Source organism: Strix aluco, chromosome 12, assembly GCF_031877795.1.
Source record: "Strix aluco isolate bStrAlu1 chromosome 12, bStrAlu1.hap1, whole genome shotgun sequence".
Lineage (NCBI taxonomy): Eukaryota > Metazoa > Chordata > Aves > Strigiformes > Strigidae > Strix > Strix aluco.
This window is the reverse complement of record NC_133942.1, coordinates 8,629,983-8,651,913: the sequence shown is the minus strand read 5'-3', so window position 1 is coordinate 8,651,913 and position 21,931 is coordinate 8,629,983. Positions and strand designations below refer to the sequence as shown.

Below are 21,931 nucleotides of genomic sequence, written 5' to 3'. Positions count from 1 at the left end.
GATCCAATATTCAATCTCACAACAATTAATTTTTTAAAACTTGGTTAGAAGGAAAAAGTAGAGAGAGATAATTTGGTCTCAATTTATCTTTGCCCTAGAAGTTGTAAGTGGGGGAAACACACCCTAAATAAACTTACCCACCTTTAATTCTTACCTGCAAACCATGCTGGTGAGATGGATTCCCTTCCTACTCCTAGCTTTGAGCACCCATGGTATCGATATGTCAATCTTCTGTACTCTAACACACTGGGCTTGCTGTACAGAATTTTTATGGTTTAAAGAACAGAAACAGGTACACTGAGGGTGATTCTCTGACTTAATTTGGATATCAATCTTCAGAAGAGTTACCCTCCTATATTATCCCCTAAAAATGCTCAGTTTGTTATTTTGGACAGTAAGGGGCATTTTGAAGAACTAACTCAGATATACATATCTACTGTGCAAACATCTATGCATTGTTAGATGAATCCTATAGGAGATGACTACTCCATGTTCTGTAATCTGGATGAGTAAGAGGTATCAGTGTTGCATACCTGAAGACAAGTAGCATTAGAACACCCTATGGTAGCTATCACTGTGGAAAGTGAAACACAATAACACTTCTTATCAACCTTGGAGACCTGCCCCTTCCCTTCTAATGCTTTTCAGACAGCTAAGAAAGGGAAACCAGATGAAAACAGATAATGCAGACCTTACTCGTCTGTTTGCAAAGAAAATGGCTGGAGCTTCATGGCCACTACAGAATAACTGGGGATCAGAACAGCTGTAAAGTTAGACTTTGTGAGCAAACTAGGTATAAACATCTTCCACTGTGGCACTTTATATTGTTGGACTTGCGACACAAAATAATGCAGTTGGGAGTCAGCATGCATATTATTCCACCATAGCTCAAAGTAACTATTAGCAACATTAAATACTTGAAGCAATCCCAAAACCTGTAGAGTACATTACTCACTCATCTGGTTTCCAGGCATCAGAAGCCTCTCAGAACAGGTTTCTCCCATCTTCTGCTCTTTCCCAGTCTGTGTTATGCATTTTCTTAATTTGCCCATTAATCAGCTATCACACAAACAATATTTTCATACTCCTTTCCTCAGCCCTAACAGCAACTTCCACTTGCTCTTCAGGATTTATGCTTCCAGAGACAGTATCTACTCAGGATAGCACTGGGATTTTTCCGCATTTCTGCCAGAACTCTTTAGTATCATTGGCACACACCTAACCTCCACATAAGGATCAAGGGAAAATCTGATGTAGGCATCAGAATATACCCACTCTTGCTTGTCAAATCTAAATTGAAGAGCACTAATCACATACTTTAGGTTAGAAACCGGCAGCCTTATCTGCCATAGAAGATACAAGCTCCCTCAGGATTCCATATATCAGCCTGTCCAGGGAAGAAACAGAGCCTACATTCAATTTTTTTTTTTTTTGAAAGTTATAGCTATTACCATATCATTTAAAGCAAGTGAGTAAGTAATGGCCAAAGTATTCCCCCTCCAAAAAATTCATTTTACGTATATTACAGTGCCACAGTTTTGATTGTGTAGTATATCAATGACAATAGCAGCAACACTATTCTTTAAGCAACTAATTTTAGAAGTATTGGTCTTTCTGCCTTTAGGAGCCCACAGATTCGATTCTGCTTGTTTGGTAAGACTGTTACTTGCATTACATGACTATTTCATACCACACAATACAGATTACATATCCAGCATCACTGAGTCGAAAGCAAACAAAAACCTGGCACTACTTTTGCTTTTTACAAACTCTAAATAAACTGATTTATAAGTAAAGGGTTATGTAGGAAACATTCTGAGAGCCATTTAAACCTCTGCATATGTTTATTGCCACTTCCAGTGAGCTGAGGGCACACATGTAGACTACACCTGGGGGGGGCTCTGTGGTCTGCTCTCAGCTAACCTAAGCAATTAAGTTTCAGAGTATTTCACGAAAAACATTCCTTTCCCTCAGGCTCAGTCTTAAAAAGAGAAGAAGAACAAAACAAAAGCATTGGTAATCAGCCTCACGGCAAAAAAACCCCACCTCTGGTCATGGTACCTCTTAAAAGAACGGCTGGGCTAGCAGCTCCCTTAACCCAAACACGAGTTGTTAACAGGGACTCTCTTCCCAGTGAATACTAGATACCTCCTCTTTGATATTCAGCATTGGTAGTGACTACTGCCAGCCCATAATCTTAGCTTGTTTTCAGCAGTCGGCTAAAGTTAGTTGTCAAATCTGTACAGGAAAATGTCTTCAAAGAGACTGGAGCTTAATTTTGTCTAGCCAGAAGGAAGGTTGTTAGGATAGTGATGAGCAAAGCTAAATTTCATTAAGCTATCACAAATTTTACTCACCATGAAAAACACGTGGCTATAAATGAGGAATAAGATATATAAGGAATAAATAAGTGAGAAATACCTATGGGCAAGAGACTGAGAAGGCTGGAGCACAAGCAGCACAGAGAAAAAGCAAAATAGTAAACCAAAGTTAGTCCAACACAAGGCACAAATGAAACACAGCTTATTAATTCTCAGTGGAGGGAGACCTCAATTCCATTACACTTTCAACACACAAAGTATACAAGTCAGTAAAATAATAATCTACTGAAACATTATTTTGATTAGTTTGATTGTCAGTACTTATCTTACTAAGACAAAAATCAACACTTCCTCAAACTCTTTCCCAGCTGTTTATCTTTCAGAAGCAGTACTTCAGTGCATCAATTTAGCAATTTATGAGCATACCTGCATCTGTTCTGGTTGTTCACCACATCAATTTTCTGAAACAAAATCATCTCCTTGTTTCCATTAATTGGTCATTACAACATGTTGATCTCAGCAGTTCATCATTTGTTATAATTTTGTCAATTAAAAAAAATCAGCCTGGGAGATATCGCTGCTAATGGGACACCACATCCCCTGCATTTGCTGTTATCTAAAACCTTCCTTTACTATTTTAGAATTGCTTGATAAAGCTTCATGTTAAATGCTTTGAATGAAACCTTCACATTCAGGATGTTTTACTGGCTGGTTAATTACACCATCATTCTAGCTTGGTACCTCTATCTTCCTAACTGGCACTCAATCTCAAATTTAGAAAATCCGACTGATCCCATTTATAAAAAAGCTTATATTCAAAGGGGTCATAGTTTCAAAAATTGCACAGACCCGTAAGGGGAGATGAATTTTCACAACTGTTCACTGAAAGCAAATACAGGATATGTGTCACTACCAATTAAGCAGATGTTCATTTTTTTCTGAAGATGCACCTTTCCTCTAGGAATATAAATATTTCACTTAAGTTTTAACATCCAGCAGCTCCCACCATCTTCATGTTGGAAAGAGAGCTCTTTAGAAACCTACTTAGCTCAGAAATGAAAGCTTAAGCAAGCTGGCAGTTTGAATAAATATAAGAGTATTTTTAGAAATAATGCTTGTGTTAGAAAAGTGACTCCCATGCCCACTTGGGTGTCATAAATGCTAAGAGTAAAACCTCTTCTGCTTCCTTCCACCATACAGAAAAGAATGAAAGAAAACAATGTTGTTTCACTGCAGATTTAACACATTGTATCTTGGTAACACTTGCATTAGCAAGATTCAAACAGAAAGAAGAGCAGAAGCTTCCCTAGTCTCTTGGGAAGCAGTACAATCTACTTCAAAAGGATAACATGTATATATTGAAGAGGTAAGGAAATAGAATTTCAAGAGATATTTCTACTCTAAAATGGGAATTTTAATTCAGGACATTAGTGATCTCAGGAAAGATGCAAAAATTAGGGAGTCAACAGAAACCTAAACTGTTTTTTAATAGCTGAATTTAAAAAGGGTCTTCAATGTAACTGACAAAATCATGATGAATCAAGTAGCTGAAAATCAACTGACATAGCAGTGATGGGAATTAATGGAGTCACTACATTATTAACAGCATTTGAGTGATGCTTCAATGTGAGGTCTTCATACTAAGATTAATTTTTTTTGTTGTTATTTGGGCAGATTTTTGGAAGAAAATCTCTAATTCAAACCCTCTGCTGAATTTGATCTGTTTGAAATCTGTGGTGCACCATGCACAGTGCAATATTCAGTTATGTTAATTGCTGCTTTGGGTTTCAATATGAGAATAGTCCATAGCCTACTGATGGTTGAGATTCCATCTCTTCTCCAACTTCTGAAGGGTACACAAACCTCCTGTCCTCTCAAGGCAGACAGCTGGCATTGCTACTATTCTGAATTTATCTAAGATGAAGTTCAGAACCAGGAAGGAGGCAGCAGAAACCTGTATGGTTTTGTTTTAATATTTTTACCAGTTCTCTTATACTCTGAGGGAAGACTTCTAGCTTGGTTCTCCAAGAAGAATCTCAGCATTAGGTCTCTGACAGAGAATCCATCTGCATCAATTGCTGCAAGCAAATATTCCCCTCTTCTTTTGGTAGAGGCTATTTTCTCCCTTCTCTCCAAACGTGTACAGATGTTGTTGCACCCAGAATACACGATTCCAAATGTACTGCTAACAACATATTTGCCACATTTTCCCAACACAAGAGAAGATCTGTATCATTTCTTCTTTGGTTCTCTCTTCCCTGTGCTACCATGTTTCTGAAATTTACTAGTTACTTCTTTTGTCAGAATACTGGTTGTAATCAAACTCCTTTTTACTCTGAAGTTTGTCACACACAGGTTCCTCCAGTGCTCCCTGAACATATGAACCAAAAAGCAGGTAACAGGCTTGTTTCTCTGGCTAAAACCAATGGCAGTGACCTATCTCCCCTTTGCTGGAAAGTTCACTTTAATGCAACTTCGGACTTTTAACTATCAACCAGCCTTCCTTACCAATTTTAACAATTACCTGCCTCAGCAAGATACTGTTAATAAAAAGCTGAAAGGATAACTAACAATATTTTGGATATCTCCAGTTCCTGAAAGTGCCTTTGGATAAAACTTGCCCTTAATCCTTTTCTGTAATACAACTGCATATTAGCAACCTAAAGTTACATAACGTACTGTATTTCAATTCTTTTTACATCCCAGATCTGAAACTCCAGTTCACATTAAACAGTCTTTGATGGTTGATATCATCAACTTATGTTGAGCGAACACTTGCATTTAAAGCTCAGAACCTGCAGTAGCGTTTGATGTGGCCATCAAACCAGAGCCCTCCCAACGCCCTTTCGTCCCCTAGCGCTGCGAAGCCATGAGATACTCACTCTTGCTAATACCTGCTCCTGGCTATAATATGTCAGGCACAGTCACACCATGACTGCAGTCACCTCACACATACTATGTCTGAACTTAACGAGGCGGGTGTGGAAGAGAAATAGGTGGTTTTCCCTGTGCCCAAAGGACAAGGTAGTTCTAGAGAAAGGGAGTTCTAAAGTCCAGTCATTCCTTTCAGTTTCTAAGGACAGATTTGATCAGGTAGACTAAACCATACGAAGAACTGCTATCAAGGAATTCAAACAGAATTTGTGTTTGTTGCTGTTAACACTCTCCTGGAAGACTTTTCCCCTTTGATAACTCAATGGCCACAGTAAGAACTCTCACCTGAGACAATGAACTGAATTAACTTCTTGCAGTGTAAAAATTTATACAGTGTGAATGTTTCAGAACTCTGTCCCACTCCTGACCACAGTAACTCTGTAGATACCTGTATCCAGATGAACAAATGTGATACTCAAAAAAAGCACATCACATCCGCACTACATCCTTCTAGTTTCACCATGTGAAGTTTTAACCAAATTTGAAGGAACAGACACCTTCCCATTTGGAATATTCATGAGCAAATTTCACCAGCAATAGAAAACAAATTTATAACCACATCTGTGCCACTGGAAGGAATTGATTTTTTCTTCCAAATTGTCCTTAAGGAAAATGTGAAGAGGCTACTTGTTAGGGCAGTGGCTTGAATAATGTGTTTTTACGTTGTATTAGAAACCTCTTCACAGTGCTAGAAGCCTACCTGGTTCTGTGAAACTGAATGATTGCCATATTACTATTAATTGCACACTTGAAAACAAATTACAAATAAAAGTGTAACCTCTAAAAGGAGGGGCTGGTGGAAGTCATGCAGAACAGCTTCATGATATGATTTGAATCTAAAGTATGTTTTAAATTTAAAGGTATTAAAAATTTCAAATGCCTTCATTTTAAGATAACTTAATTATTCCCTATATGTTCTTGGTTTATAGAGTTTTTCTCAGTAATGTCCAGCAGTTACAGGCCTCTGCTTAAAAAAAAAACACACTGGAAAAATATGAAAAAGAAATGCAAATCAAAAACAATGTGTTAACAGAAAAAACATTACATTGAAAAAAAGTAATGTAGAAATATTTACTTTTCTGGAGAAATATCACATAGAAATGTCAGCATTACACAAAAACTTCAACTGCTTACATTTACACTTAAATGTGGTTGCAATAATCAGACACTACATGAGAGAGACTAAAATCAAATTTCTCTGTGCTGGTCTGGTCAAGAGACACTGAAAAAATGCTCACAAGTAAGAATTTATACCAAAGGAAGGAATACTGCTTCCCTGCCACCACCACCGTTTATCTATTTCTTATGAAGTTTTAATACATAACATACTGCAAAATCTTTTTGTAGAACACCACAGAACTGTAGTGTACAGTTTGCAGGGGGATCTGAAGTCTTTCATATAAACTAAACCATGTAAGTCCACTGACCAGTAGTGGTATAATTGCCACTTCATAAGGGCTAGCCTGAGAGAGATCTCTACAGTCTCCAGAAGATTGTTAAGCACCGCCTATACAGCAGAGCCTCTGCTAACACAGCTATGGCAAAAAAAGTTGCCCTCCTCCCCAGCCCTCACTACCTCCAGCATGACAAGCTATAGCTTGACAGAAGACAATTTTTAAGAAAAAAAAAAAAATGCTGGCATTGCTACACTTTTCCTTCAAACACATGATAAACTGATAAATGCTCCCTTCTGCTGGCATAGCTGCATCCACACCAGTAGTTTAGACTGCAGTATCAGTGACAGAGTGTGAATTTTTCATTTCCTGTGCCAGCAAAACACACAGGTATCCCAGAGACACGTAGTTGCATAGAGCTGGTCTTACAAAAGGACACCTAGAGCAGGTGCTGGAGAATAAGAAGGAAAACCATTTAGGCACAGCTGCTGCCTCCTTCTCTGACACTGACAGAGAGAAAAATGCCAGACTTCTGCCTACCCCTTCCTTCTGTACAAAGTAAATGCCTGAAGTCAAACCTTCAAGTACCTTCTATGGCACTTCAGTGGCCTGGTGCTGCTAACTTACTCCACAGACAGGGAAATAAGGGATCAACTCTCTTGCATTTCCTGCCTTTTTCTGTCCTCATGATTTTAAACTCAATGCATCTCAGCCTAAACCTCCATACAGTGTAGTCCATAAGCATTTTCATGACTTCTCAACCCTGATCTGATGTCATCTACCTGGACTTGTGCAAAGCATTTGACACTGTCCCACATGACATCCTTGACTCTAAACTGGAGAGACATGGATTTGAAGGATGCACCACTCGGTGGATAAGGAATTGGCTGGATGGTCGCACTCAAAGAGTTGTGGTCAACGGCTCGATGTCCAAGTGGAGAGCAGTGACAAGTGGCGTCCTCAGGGGTTGGTGTGGGGACCAGCGCTGTTTAAAATCTTTGTGGTGACGTGGACAGTGGGATCGAGGTACCCTCAGCAAGTTCACCAATTACACCAAGCTGTGTGGTGGGGTCACACACTGAAGGGAAGGCATGTGCCATCCAGAGGGACCTGGACAGGCTGGAGAGGTGGGACCGTGCAAACCTCCCGAAGTTCAACAAGGCCAAGTGCAAGGTCCTGCCCATCGGTCGGGGCAATCCCAAGCACAAATACAGGCTGGGTGAGGAGTAGATTGAGAGCAGTCCTGTGGAGAAAGAACTTGGGGGTATCACTGGATGGAAAACTGACTATGACCCAGCAGTGTGCGCTCGCAACCCAGAAAGCCACCTGCATCCTGGGCTGCATCAAGAGCAGTGTGGCCAGCAGGTACAGGGAGGGGATTCTCCCTCTCTACTCTGCTCTTGTGAGACCCCCCCTGCAGTGCTGGGTCCAGCTGTGGGACCCCCAGCATCAGAAGGACACGGGCCTGCTCGAGTGGGTCCAGAGGAGGCCACGGAGATGATCAGGGTGCTGGACAATCTTCCTTATGGGGACAGACTGAGACGGTTGGGGTTGTTCAGCCTGGAGAAGAGAAGGCTCCGGGGAGACCTTCTAGCAGCCCTCCAGTACTTAAAGAAGGCCTGCAAGAAAGCTGAGGAGGCACTTTTTACAAAGGCATGTAGTGATAGGACAAGCGGTAATGGTTTTAAACTGAAAGAGGGTAGATTTAGATTAGATCTAAGGAAGAAATTCTTTACTGTGAGGGTGGTGAGACACTGGCACAGGTTTCCCTGGCAGTGTTCAAGGCCAGGTTGGCCGGGGCTGTGAGCAACCTGGGCTAGTGGAAGGTGTCCCTGCCCATGGCAGGGGGGCTGGAACTAGATGATCTTTAAGGTCCCTTCCAACCCAAACCATTCTGTGATCATGATCCGAAGAGGCCCCAAGGGGTATCATTACTGCTGTAGTAATACACAACCTAGTTTCTTATTTCCATGTAGGGAAATAAGAGAAATTAATGAGAAAGCTACAGAAATAGGAACAGAGTCCAGAAAAAGTACAACACTCATTCTGACAACATACCATTACTCTGTCCCCTCCCAAATACATATTACAATAATATGTGATGTCTTAACTAAGCTATTGCTCAAACACAGTGAGATATTCTTTTTACCTTAAGCATGTGCTGTGTCTGCAATAATGTCATTATAGCTTTAGACTTTTTACATGACAAATACCACACAGGTAGAAGAGCAGTTATCATATAAAGTGTCTTGGAACATTATGACAATAAGATTAGAGTAAGTTGGTAGAAATAAAATATTGCTGTAACTAAAATATAGTCGATCCATAAGGGAGGAGGGACTGATACACAAGACAGAAATTCAAGAGACAGAGTAACATGGATCCTGAATTTCATGTGTACCTCTGCAAAGCCATCACTTGACTTCTTTTTAAAGCAATTTCTCTTACAAATAAAAAATAGCTCATCGTAGCCTCTAATATGATGCTCAGCAATTTTTAAAACAGCCCAAAATCTGCCCCAGGACTGTCTACCAGAAAGTAAATGTAGCCCTTTAGTCACTGACAAGGTTTTGAAGAAGAAACTGCATACCTGCCTAGGAAGTTAATTTCAAAAGACAACAAAAGGTATTTTAGTAGAAACTACCAATCCCAAACTCTTCCCCTTATTTAAGGCACCAAGGAAAACAATTTTCAAGGGAAGCTTGGAAGCATCTCACTATTTATGTTACAAAATGCATTTGCTTCATAAAGCCTCCTCACAGCACTCCACTGGTTAGACCACAACTTTTTTTTTCTTTCCCTTTTTTTAAAAAAAAAAAAAAATATTTGCACTGTTCCTGGACCATAGAAACAGGCTTTCCTTTTAATCTGCTTAACACACTGTGGGAAAGGGCTTCTAATTTCACAGCACTGAGATAACACAAATAATTCATATAACACATTAGCACAACATCTATGGTAAAAGCATTTAGTCAGAGTTCACTGGAAACAATAGGGTGCTGAAGCAAATCTGTGAGAGGCAACTGTTTGAGACCCCACCATACACTAAAATATATTTTATTACATTAAAATAAATATTTTAATACATTCCATGGTAAAGACAAGATCACAGAATATTAACATATGAATTGTCCAGAATCAATAAGGCACTGAATTCCCCTCCCCTCAGTAGACACCGTAGTTTCCCCCACTACTCCAGTCCTTTTCTAAACGTGGTGTTTTTTTCAGGCCGTTCTCCAAATCAGTCATCTTTCCTTTGTGCCCTTTCATTACACTTCTTCCTTAAGTGCCACATCTTTCTTTTACTGTTCATTACCCAAAACTACCCTGCTCCCCCTTTGGCTTCATTTACTTCCTTTCTGGGTTTGTTTTTACATTTTCTATTGCTGCCTTTCCAGAGCCGAGTTTGCTTCCAGTGTGCGTTCTGCTGTGTACAGAGAAAAGCAATGCAACAAAATATTTTCAGTATATTGGCATGAGTCCCCACCTCGCCACTTGTGATCATTTGCTCTCAAATCCCTAAAGACATTCTGCTTTGAACCTCTGCTGTGAAAAAGAAAAGAAAGGATACGTGGAAGAAATTCAGAGGAGATTTGCCAATTGCAGAGATCTGTGACACGCCATTTCTACAGCCTCTAAACTGGGCTGAAAACAACAGGAAGGTGGACTTGGGAACGCCAGTCAGCCATTTCAGCACATGGCTAGAACAGAGAAGCCCAGCACTGGGACTAAATACAGCCTTCTAAATGGAAGCTCATGGCTATCCATAAATCTAGCTGCTCTGTTGATCCTGGCTTCATCTAGAATCTTTTGTCCTCATCCCCTTTAAGGTGAATGTTGTATGGGGGAGCGTTCTCCGGAGAACTGAAACCAAAGATTTTAGTGACAGAAAGCCTTGAGCCTGTTTCTAAGAGATGCAAGCACTGCTCTGGAAAGTTAATGACTAGCTAGAATTTTAGAAGGATTTTGCTTCCCTATCAAAAAAAAAAAAAAAAAAAAAACAACTTTCCTTGTTCTTTTGCATAGTCTTGGATATTACACTACTAGTCACACTACAGCATCTCTGGGACACTGCTGACCTGGCATAGTAATTTCAGTGGGGTATTATGGTCAAAAAAATTAACAACTGCAACTTCTCATGAACTAGACCCATGAATCTCTAAGTAGAGGTAAAGTGGTATAGTGTAATTTACCCAGAAAACAAAAAGGAGAAGATGATTCAGTTATGGACAAACTCTATTAGAAGCAGCCAAGATAGCATAAACAGATTCCGACAACTAGCCAAAATCTAGAGAGATAAACACCAGTAAGCCGGGTCACCTCAACAGTCAGCTTTCTAGATTTTCTGCAGGTAAGTCCCTACAATTTATTCCCCTTTCCCTCCCTTCTCCTCTCCATCAGAAAAGACAGGAAACAGAAAAGACTTTAAAGACTTTTTGATTGTTATAAGAATAGAGCTAGGATTTCAGCAATTACAAAATAAAACTTTTAGTAATCTTAGCAAACACACTCCATATACACCGACAGACAAGTGCAACTCAGGTTCTGTACACAAGGAAATTCTTGCTCATCTCGTAACAGCTGTTCTTAAGTAAGGATCTAAACTCTTCTCCAGCAATGGAGCCACAGTACGATCCTGCAAGCAAAATTATAGCAGGGTAACAATATATCTGCCAAAGTAATTACAACTACTCACCCAGCCCTACCTACCCTGAAAACAACAGTTAATTCATCTTTTTTTTCAAAGTCATTTCATTGGTATTAGAATTTCATATTTTTCTTAAACAATTTCACAGTGCAGATCTTGATTACTAGCAGTCCTCCCTTGATCTTTATTACACATACACCCCTAGCTCTGTACAGTGAAGTAGTATCACTTACATCAAAAGAATCATTCACGACGCTTAGTATTAAACACACATATAAACTGTCACAGGATCATGTCTTCTGCCAGTAGAGCAGAACTTTTCTAATAGCCAAGGGTAGCTTTCATGCTGCTAACATATGACTGACCTTAATCTGATCTCTTGCAGATTCATGTTCATGAAAATCAGATTACTTCAGTTTTTAAAAATACACCTGATTTTAGTAGAAAATAATATACCATTACAAATGTTGAGAGTGTTGAACGGTAATGAAATCTGTAGAAATGACTTACCGGTCTGTTTTTTAAAGACTCTCAAAGTGTAAAGACTGGCTGGCCGTTAACAGACGGGCAAAAATGCTTAGAGACTGAAAGTACAACACCACTACATATTTCTTCATCCATTATTCCTCCAAACACTAACCCCAGAAAGAGTTGCTTTTGTGTTTTTGCTAACAGACTTACTTTTATATGTATTATCTCAGAAACTCTATGACTCAACATCAGATGTTAGTAGTTCAGAGTATATTTCATTAGAAGTTTTAAAAGGCCTCTCTGTAACAACCCAGGCAGCAAAGGACCCTTCCTAACTTCTATAATGACAACACAAATAACTAACAAGACTTCTCTTGAAGATTACACAAATGAAGTATGATGCAGAAAGAGAAGAGGTTTTTGATATGCCCTAGTTTCCTTTGAGATTGGTTTCATTTTATTTTATTTTTTAATATACACAGGATTTAGAAGATGCTTTATGCTGACAGTTTTTGACTTCAAGTAAAGTATTAACAAAAGCTGTATTTTAGCCTGTCTTATCAAATTTCAAGACTTCTTTCACAGGAATAGTTTAAACCTTACCTTTCTGCCCTTAGTTAACAGATGTAATGCAGCACAGCCCTCTGACTGATTTACATTTGGTATAGACTTTGGCAAAGTCATCTATCAGTTCATAAAAAGGCATTTTTTCCCACTTCTACCTTTGAAGACAAACTATGAGGGGAAATCCTACTTTAAAGTATTCTCACACTTCCATGACAGGAAGAAAATAAAACCTGTAATTTGTATTTCACAAGCCTTGGCCTTGGTATCCTTGACTTTATCTAACAGACCTTGTTTCAGTGCCAAAACAGTCAAGTCAAGCTCTACTAATACATAATTTAAGTCTTCCCCGTGGTGTCTACAGTTTTGCATATATATGTATTTCAGAAGTGTATGGCATACACTTCTACATAACTATGGAAAAAAATTCCTCTTTCATATGTGAGGAGTTGGCAATGCTATTGGATGCATACTTGATAGCACTTATGCCAAATGGTCTACCTCTGTTTTTTGATTTTTTAAAAATTTTGTATTCTTTCAGCCATATTTTCAGGCAGCTGCAGCCTTCTTGGGCATATATTCATCATTCTCCACACAAACCACCTCTTTGGACGGGCATGCCCTTTATAAGGATTTTTATGCGAGTAATAAAAAAAGGTGGGGGGGTGCTCTGTTCAACCTCCTTCTAGGAGTTCAGGAGTTTTCATTTCCACCATTTCTGTATATTAAACACTTTCAATCCATTTGAACAGTTGCAGAACTAAAGCACACAGACATATTGTCAATTAATGCTGTAAATATCCCACAGTCTGTACAAAATGAAACATTTAAAAAGAACAGCAGCACCACAGTTTTTCACTCCGTGATCGCTACACCTGCCTCATTAATCTCATGTACCCATGTGAGGTAAATACATGGTACAACTACAAACTAAAAATCAATAAAACCTTTAAAAAGGTTTAATTTGATTCTACAAGGGAGGTTATCATAATCCAACTCTGCTTTCTCACATTCTGCTAGCAATTTCTCTCAGCTCAGTTTCAACTGCTAACTTTGTTCTCCATCTCACTATCTATCATGCTGTTATAATGCCAGCTCAAATGCTGTTTGTAACAGCACAGCAATTTCTCAGAAGTTGCCAGCTTCATAGTGTGTTCCTTTAGAAGTGCATGGAAATTATTAGATTAAATTACAAATGAAAGACTCTGCAGTTGGTCATGATTACTGGAACATTTATATACATTCAGTTGATCGTGCATTTTCACTTTTGTTCCCTGACATCCTTTACAGATCTTCTGTTTGTATTCTGTTTTGCTAGATTATATGGGAAGTAAAATTGAAGACAACTGGAAAATAGCTACATGTTTTCCCCATACTCCCCAATACCCTCAAAAGAAAACACTATGACACCCACCTCCCCCATCCTCTACTAGCTTAGTGTCAACAGATCCCCTAAAAGCATTTTTTAAATCGCTGTTAATGTGAGCACATTTCACATACAACAATGCAACTCACTATTTAAAGAACAGAACTGTACAAGAATCTGCTTTTCAAAGCAAGACCTGCAACATCCCGGTTATCCCCCCTGGTTTGTAAGATTTCACATACCAGCATGGGACCAAACAATTAATACATCTAGAAATACCTGAAGAAAACATTGATCATACCGCAACTGGTGATCACAATAGGGTAAGCAGCAGGATCTTCGATTATCTCACTGCTGGGGGTATCATTTTCTGGAAGGTATTTCAAACCAATTTCTTGACCATACACTGCCACTGAAAATATCTAGTAATTTTCTACAGGAATAGAGCTGTTTGACCCAATTCCAATGCAGATAATTATATTATCTGTACCTAAAATCCCTCTGAGTGTTTCAATCAGGTATGGTATTCTTCACTTTCTGTTCTGATCTGCTTAGCATGGCTGAGCACCATTAAACAGCTGTCAGATTCCACACAAGAAGTGGCTGGATTTCAGTAATAAGCAAAATGGTTCCCGATAGTGTTTAAAACACCTGGGGATCCTTCCAAATGAACAGTGCAATGAGGCTAAACTATAAGATTAAACTGCTGTAAAATAAGCCCCACAATTTCTTCATAGAAGTACACACCCTAATACATTCAGTCTCTGAAGAGCTCAGTTGTTACCGAGAATGAAACATACCTAGATGAGACTTCAGATAAGAGTATGAAGAATAATTCACAACCCTTACATTCAAGAAATTAGACAATTTAACTCCTCGTGACATACAACCCAAGCTATTCTCGTGTTTCTATCAGCACAGTCCATCTACAACAGATATGCTTAAGTGCTAAACTGTGAGTCAGAGAACAGAGCTCAGTATGTTAGTTCAGCTATCACAAAATACAATATCAGCCTCTTCTTCATTTTTAGTCCAAGGAGATTTTATAACCAATATTTAAAGAAGAAAGCGAACTAACTGATCGTGAATGCGGTTAGTTAAAAGTGAGAAGAGGATTTCTAATCATCAGAACAGCAAAGCTGTAGAAAAGCCTCCTATCAGAACACTGCGGCCAAAAAAGCTAACAACCCTTAAAATGAAGTTCCATCCGTTCACGACACGATTTGTGTAACATGGATCTAGTGACGGTAGAGGATTTAGACCCTGCTCTGCAGGGTCCTCCTCTACATATCTGTAAGAATCTGTTCAGGTAAGGAGACATGAATTGTCTGCCAGCTGTGGGTATATATAATCTTAAAACTAACAGTTCTGTAAAATACATTTCCAGAACTGATTATCAGGGCTATAAAGACTGTCTCACCAATAGATGAAACACAAGATACCTGAAAAAAGACTGAGGAAGAGAAAACAAGACAGCAGAAATCTGCATATGAAGTGTGGAAGCTTCCACCCATCCAAAAGTTTCTCCGACTTACCTGTAGGAACTTCCTCTTCTACTAAAGCCACAAAAGTTCAGAAAACTACAGAATCTTCCTAGTGAGCTCAGGTCCAGGTGTAAGTCTACTGTGACAGAGCAAAAAATTCAGCTCCACTTGAGAAGCAGCCAGTGCTTTCCCCCACAACATCCTGCCCCAAGGAACTGAGATGACAGGAAGTCTTTGATAGTACAGGTGCCTATAGCTAAAAGGTCTAGGATGAACAGACAGCTGAGGAGGTGACAATCGCCTCCCAGTACAGAAATGGAAGGCCTTAAGTCAAGCGTATTGTTCTGTTTTGACAGCTTCCTGTAAACTACCTGGTCCCGACATTCCCCTTTCCCTTCCCCTGCCTTCCACAAGTGCATGCATGATACCAGCTACTGCTGCCTCCGACTACAGCTCCTTTGCTTCATGTTCAGAAGCAAGGAAGCACGGAGTCTGTAAACAGTCCTTAAGCTACACAGCACCCAGACTTGCCAGTGCATTTAGATATACCCCCAATTTTAATGGTTTGGGTTTTTTTTTAACACCTGTTTCTGCAACTGCTTGTCACTGAAAACACGGTCTTAAAAATATTTCAGCAGAGAATGGATCACCCGTTCGTGAATTAATTTCAAGGGTGATACAGATATCACAGTAATTTAAAACTAGGTTGGGTTTTTTCCCCTCTCATTTTCACTGGGACAGCTCTCAGATTAAATCCACTGAGATCAATTCAGTCATTCCAGATTTTCCCCAGCACACATTTTTGTTGCTTAGAAAACAAATACTAGAAGAGAAAAAAATAAAAAATAAAAAAATCAGACAACCTCCCAAAGCTGAAATTGCCCTTTCCATTCAAATGCAGTGCTATACCCAAAACTGAAATTGTCACACAGCCCGTTAATCTCCATTACAAAACATGTTCTTTATTTAGTAAAATTACAGCATTTGGTTGAATGATAACAGTATTTACATACTGGTTTATAAGCTCCTGAGATGTTTCTCAAGCAAATAAAATAAGAGAATAGGTTACGGTTTATTGAAATAAGAGAACTGCATTGTTCCTAAGAGAACAACATACTGCTGCTATTATTGCTCCTATGCTACAAACATTTAAAACAATGTTGTCCTTTAAAGGATTCATAGCACATATCATTTACCAAAATAGGACTAAATCAGTGGTGCATACAGAATAGCCCTCAATGATGACAAAGGCAACCCAAAAATCTACAGAAAACATGCAAATTTTAAAAATTCAAAGAGTCCTCCTGAAAACAACACACAAAATTTTGTACGTGACTATGCTCCATGGAATAGCCTACATCCAGAAATGGAGAAAATCTAGCAATAAAGGATTTTTTAAAGAAAAGAACACAAACCTACTGATGTCACTATTAATGATGTCACATATCTACTTGTGGAGTGAGCACCAACCAAATTAAAACAAAACACAAAAAGCAACCCCCCCAATCTATCAGTAGAGAAAAGATCAGGCTGAATAGATGACATGATAATAAATTCCAAAGGCTTCTGGAAAATAGCAAATACTCTCAAGTACCTCAACAGTGAGAAAACAAGAACAAATACCTACGTAGCTGCAGATTTCTATTATTAAATATGAAGCATCATAAAAATATTTATACAGAGCATCTTCCAATGATGTAAAAGAGCTGCCTTTACATTTTTTTCGGCAAGATGTTCTCTCTTGATTGACTTACCACCGAGACCTAGAGCTCGGTTCCAAAAAAAACGAGCATTTTTTATCAGATTAAAAAGCTCTTTATATACTTTTCATTTTTAATGAGACAATAGTTCTCTATTAAAATATAGTTTGTTCAATTACAACTATTTCTAAGGGGACTAGTAATGCATTAAGCCTTATACTGCAGCATGGGGAGAACTCCATGGATGTCAAAGCCTGCAAAGTGAAATGAATGGCACTTAACAGTCACAGTCCAGGGCCAGAGCTGGTGAGTGAAGCATTCCTTTTACTAACCATGGCAAACCACAAAGCCTTGTTGCAGAACACACACGGACTGAAATTCAACCTGCTGGACAGTGACTGCTCTTAGAAAAATCTTAACAATTAGCGTCAGCAGTAAAAATATCCTTTTGGGGAGAAACCAGGCTTTTATCCATTTCCTGCTTTTTCCATGTATGGTGTCAATTTTCTAATGATTGGTTTTGATATCAGACTGCAGGTAATTTTCCAAAACAGTCAGGCATGCATGCATGCTCCTGTATACTAAATAAATCAGGTAACAATTCTCCATTTGAAAAGTGCTTTTCATAACTCATGGATTTATATTTTCAGTTAAGCGTTCTACACAGCAACACAAACAGCATAACCTTAGAAAAATAAAAAATCAAGTTATGTAAGGATCTGGTGCTCCAAATATGTTTGTATATCAAGGGATAGGGTATTTTGCAATGCTAGCATTATAATAGCTAAAGCTTCACTTAAGAATTTATTCCACAGTAAACTTTCCCCACTTCTTCATCAACAGTCCCTTCTTCAATTTTGTTTTCTTCATTCCCTAGTAAACTGGTTATTATGAACTCTGAAGTATCAAAGCAGCTTTGCAGCAGGTGCAGCTATGAAAATAAAGGATACGAAACAAATATTTCCAGCGTTTTAAAAGGCTTGCTAAGTCAAAAAATAAGGATTTTTACAGTTAAAAAGGTCTGTGCATGTGTATGTATATCTAAGTAGCTATATGTCTCTATCACTCCTCCACACAGATTGCACGAGCCCAGATCTGCCAGTTTACAAGACACTGCAGAATCATGACCCAAACAGGTAAATTCTTGAACCCAATACAGAGCTGAACATATGAGCTTCTAAGGTAGCTGTTCTAAAAATAATTTCACCTATGCTGGTCACACATTAAGGTCACACTGTTGCCATAAGAAATAAAGGACCATGTGAAAAAGAAAGCAAGAAATCAAATTCTATTTCAATAGTTTTAAAAAAATTTAAAAAAATCTACAAGTCTATAGGGACACCTAACTCCTAATCCATCAAGTCCTGATTTCAAGGAGGCCAAAATGTTAATACTGTCATGTTTTCCTGCATGGCTCTGTATCTTCAGGTTTTACCTATTAGAAAGGCATAATCAGCTGGTGTGTAGTGTGTTGGTCAATTCATTTCCAATACGCTAATTTATGCAACATTAGCACAGAATGCCAGCTCCGATTCTCTTAGTGTTTGCACTCTAGGAGTAGACTTGTATTTTCTGCCAACTCCATTACATCATTCGAAAAAACCCAAACATTTCTTTTTTTCACATCCCTGCCACTCTCTTTTTCCTTCTCCCCTCTCCCTTCCCAAGCCCTTCAAAACCACACGCCAGTTACTGCCGTGAGCTTTATTTCACTTTCAAGCCCGCAAAGCCACAGCACCCGGCGCTGGCTATTGTGCTGCAGACGGATGCCTCCATCACTGACCTTCGTTTTTTCATTCCGACTGTTACATAACCCCGTGCCTGCTTGCGTGCGGCGAGGGTGAGCCTGTGCGAGTGTCAGCCTGTGCCCGCGTGGGCCTGCGTGGGCCTGCGAGGCCCTGACCCCCTCCCCCTTCCGTATGTAATCCCGGGGGAGGAGGGACATGTGGGTCAGCAGGTTAGCAGTACCAAAGCCTAAACAATTCGGGACCGTGAAGAAAACACCCTCCCCACCAGAGCCGCGCGGGCTCCCCAGCCCCCCCCCCCCCCCCCCGCCCGCCCCCCTTCCTTTTCGCATCCATAGAGCAACGGCAGCCGAGCGTTACATAATTTATGGGATCCCAAAGTTCCCCCCTCCCCGAGCCCGCCGGCCCCGCTCCCCGGCAGCACCATCTGCCCGCGCCGCCGGAGCCCTCGGCCGGGAGAGCCGGGGGGAAGGGGGGGGGGCGTTGTGTAACACCCGCGAACTACGGCCGCTCCGCAAACATCCAGAAAACTCCCCAACAAATTAAGGAAATTTTCTCCAGTGTTTCTGATTAACCTCGTTACATAAGGCGCTTGCATTCCAAATCCACTCTCGCAAGCTCTAAATATACCCCGCGCAGCCAAATGCTCCCTGCACACCCGCCCGTGGCCACCCGGCCTCCTCCGGCCGAGCCCGCTCCGCCTCGCCTCGGCATCCGCCGAACTGCGCGCTCCCTGCTCGCAAATCGCCTCTAATTAAATGTTTCGGCGTGTGTCATCTCGATGGCTTTTACTGTACGCGGATTCCCTGAGTGGGAAGCTGCCTGGGAAGGGGGGGGTGTGGCCAAAAGGGGAAAAATACTGTAAAACACAAGCCAACACATGATCAGCCATATTCCAACCTACAACCAAAAATCCCTCCGTCCGAGGCGAGACGGGCTCCCCGCGGCCGGCGGCCGGGTACCGCCGCCCCAGCCCGGCGGCGGTCGCCGAGGGGGCTGCCGCTCCCGCCGGGCACGTACTTTTCTCCGCCCGTCATTTCTTTCAACAGCCGTGTGTATTATTACATAGCGTTATTTAATTAATTTTTACCCATCACCGAGTGATTTTACCGAGCGAAGCCTCTCTAGCGCGCTCCCCCTCCTGTAGGAGCAACGCTTCATAAATTATTTACAAGTAATTAAAGCGGCAGCCTCCTCCCTCTCGCACGTCTCGGCAAACTCCGGCGGCGTTTGAAGCCGGCGCCCCTCACCATGCCCGCGGCGGGAGCCGGGGCGAGCGCGCCCTGCCCGCTGCGCACCGCTCCGCACCGCTCCGCGGCGCCCGGCAGGCAGCGCGCAGCCCTCCCGCCGCCGGGGTGGCTCGGGCACTGCCGAGCTGACGCCAAACTTCGGCCGCCCTCAGCACCTTCAGAGCTGACCCGCACGACTAAAAGGCGCAGTCGGGGGCAGGAGCGGGCTCGGCAGTTGGCGACAGGCAAGGGGGGCTCGTTTGTTTGTTTGCGGCGTTTCATTGGGGGGCCGGGGGGGAGCGGAGCAGAACCCACGGGAGCAGAGAGACCCTCTGCGAAGTTGCGCACCTTCAAGAAACAACAGCAGCTACGAGACCATCCGCTCCTCGAGATCATTTTTGAGATGCACTTAAATGAATTAAGGGAAAACAGCGCGCAAGAGAGTGAATAAGTCACCCGCAAACCGCACATCTCCTGTTTAATCACAGATCCCCCATTCACAACAAGCCACAGCACACCAGTTGAGAAACTGTCAAAAGGAGACAGACGAGGGGGAGAAAAAAGGGGGGGAGGAAGGACACTGCAGCTTTAAAAGTTTGTTCCCTTGAATCCCAATACTCCTGCTGTTGCTTTATATATTTATAAAATTATGTAATTTCAGGGGCACAGTCCCCATCCGGATACCAGAGGCAATAAACGAGAGAGATAGGAAAGCACCAAACACCGCTCAGTATTTTCATTGCATTTGTCCCTCCTCCTGCAGCAATTAAAAGAAGCTATAAAAGTTTGCAAGGTTTTGCAGGGGGTACCAGCGTGGCTTGTTTGCGTGCGCGGCTTCAGCAAGCACGAGCAAGAAACCAGGGGATTAAATTGCTGCATTTCCCCCTTCTCTCTTACCCCCCTCTTCCTATTCCCACCCACCCCCCGATCCCACTCCCCCGGCCCCCTCCCCCTTCCCCAAGTCTCCCTACCTCTGCTGCTGCTGCTGCTGGAGTAGCTCTGCCTGCGGACGGGAGCCGGCGCATCGCTTTTCCGGGCGGGCTCCAGGTTCACCGGGGTGTCCCTGGCGCCGGCGGCCGCCTCGGAGACGCTGCTGCCCGGCTCACTGGCTGCTGGATCGGGGGCTGCCGGAGCGGACTCCATGTTTTTCCCAATGTAGATCGCTTGGAGATGGCGAGCTCCTACACTCCCTCTATCTTCTGTTTCCAGCGCGACTCTATGGTAGGGAAGCAGAAGGGAGAGCGCGAGCGTGATCCAGATGGGATGTGAGCTTGCCTGGCTGTGGCCACAGGCAGCGCTAGCGAGAGCTGCACACCCCCCCGCCCCCGCACCCCCCGCGCCCCGCACCGCCGCCGCGGCCCCGGCCGCCGCCGCCAGGAAACGCGCCGGGCCGGGCCGGGCCGCGCCGGGCGGGCGGCCGCGGAGGCGGCGGGCGGGAGCGGGAGGGGGGGCGGGAGCGGCGGCCCGCGCAGCCCCCGCAGCCCCCGAGCGGGGCCGGGGCAAGAGAAGGTGCTGCCGTTGCCCAGGGCGGGCGGGCAGCCCGCCCGACCTCCGTCTGGGCTGGGACCCCACGGCTCGACGCGCCCGTGGGGCCCGTCCAACAAGGTCACCGGGCCCGCGAGAGCTGCCAGCCCTAGCACCGGGCCCACGAGAGCGCCCACCCCCAGCCTCAGCCCCAGGCTCGCAAGGAGCTCCCATCCCGAGTCCCAGCACCGGGCTCGCAAGGAGCTCCCACCCCTAGCCCCAGCACCGGGCTCGCAAGGAGCTCCCATCTCTAGCCCCAGCACCGGGCCCGCGAGAGCTCCCACCCCCAGCCCCAGCCCCGGGCTTGTAAGGGGCTCCCAGCCGCAGGCTCGCAAGGAGCCCCCAGCCCCAGCGGGAAGAGCTACACCGGGCTGTCTTCCCCCCATGGCTGTTTCAGCCGAAGCTGCTCAGAAGATGCCAGCTGTATTAAGTGTCTCCAGACCCACACCTTCAGCAGCCGTGCAGCCGGAGAAGGCAACATTTCAGACAATACCTCTCTTTCAGTTAAGTAAGCTTTGACACAGGACAAAAGGTGACTAGCAAGGTGCCAG

General features: G+C 42.5%; 1 protein-coding gene across 2 annotated transcripts in view; it reads right to left on the bottom strand.

Annotated features, from left to right (window-relative positions):
* Positions 1–21,058, bottom strand: part of RORA (RAR related orphan receptor A) — a 383,361-nt gene extending 362,303 nt beyond the window's left edge. For both annotated transcript variants that reach the window (XM_074836864.1, XM_074836867.1), the window contains exon 1: positions 20,828–21,058. In XM_074836864.1, coding sequence (XP_074692965.1) covers positions 20,828–20,999 — 172 coding nt within the window. In that variant the 5' untranslated portion in view covers positions 21,000–21,058. The remainder of the gene's footprint in view (positions 1–20,827) is intronic.
* Between the last annotated feature and the right edge of the window lie 873 nt (positions 21,059–21,931).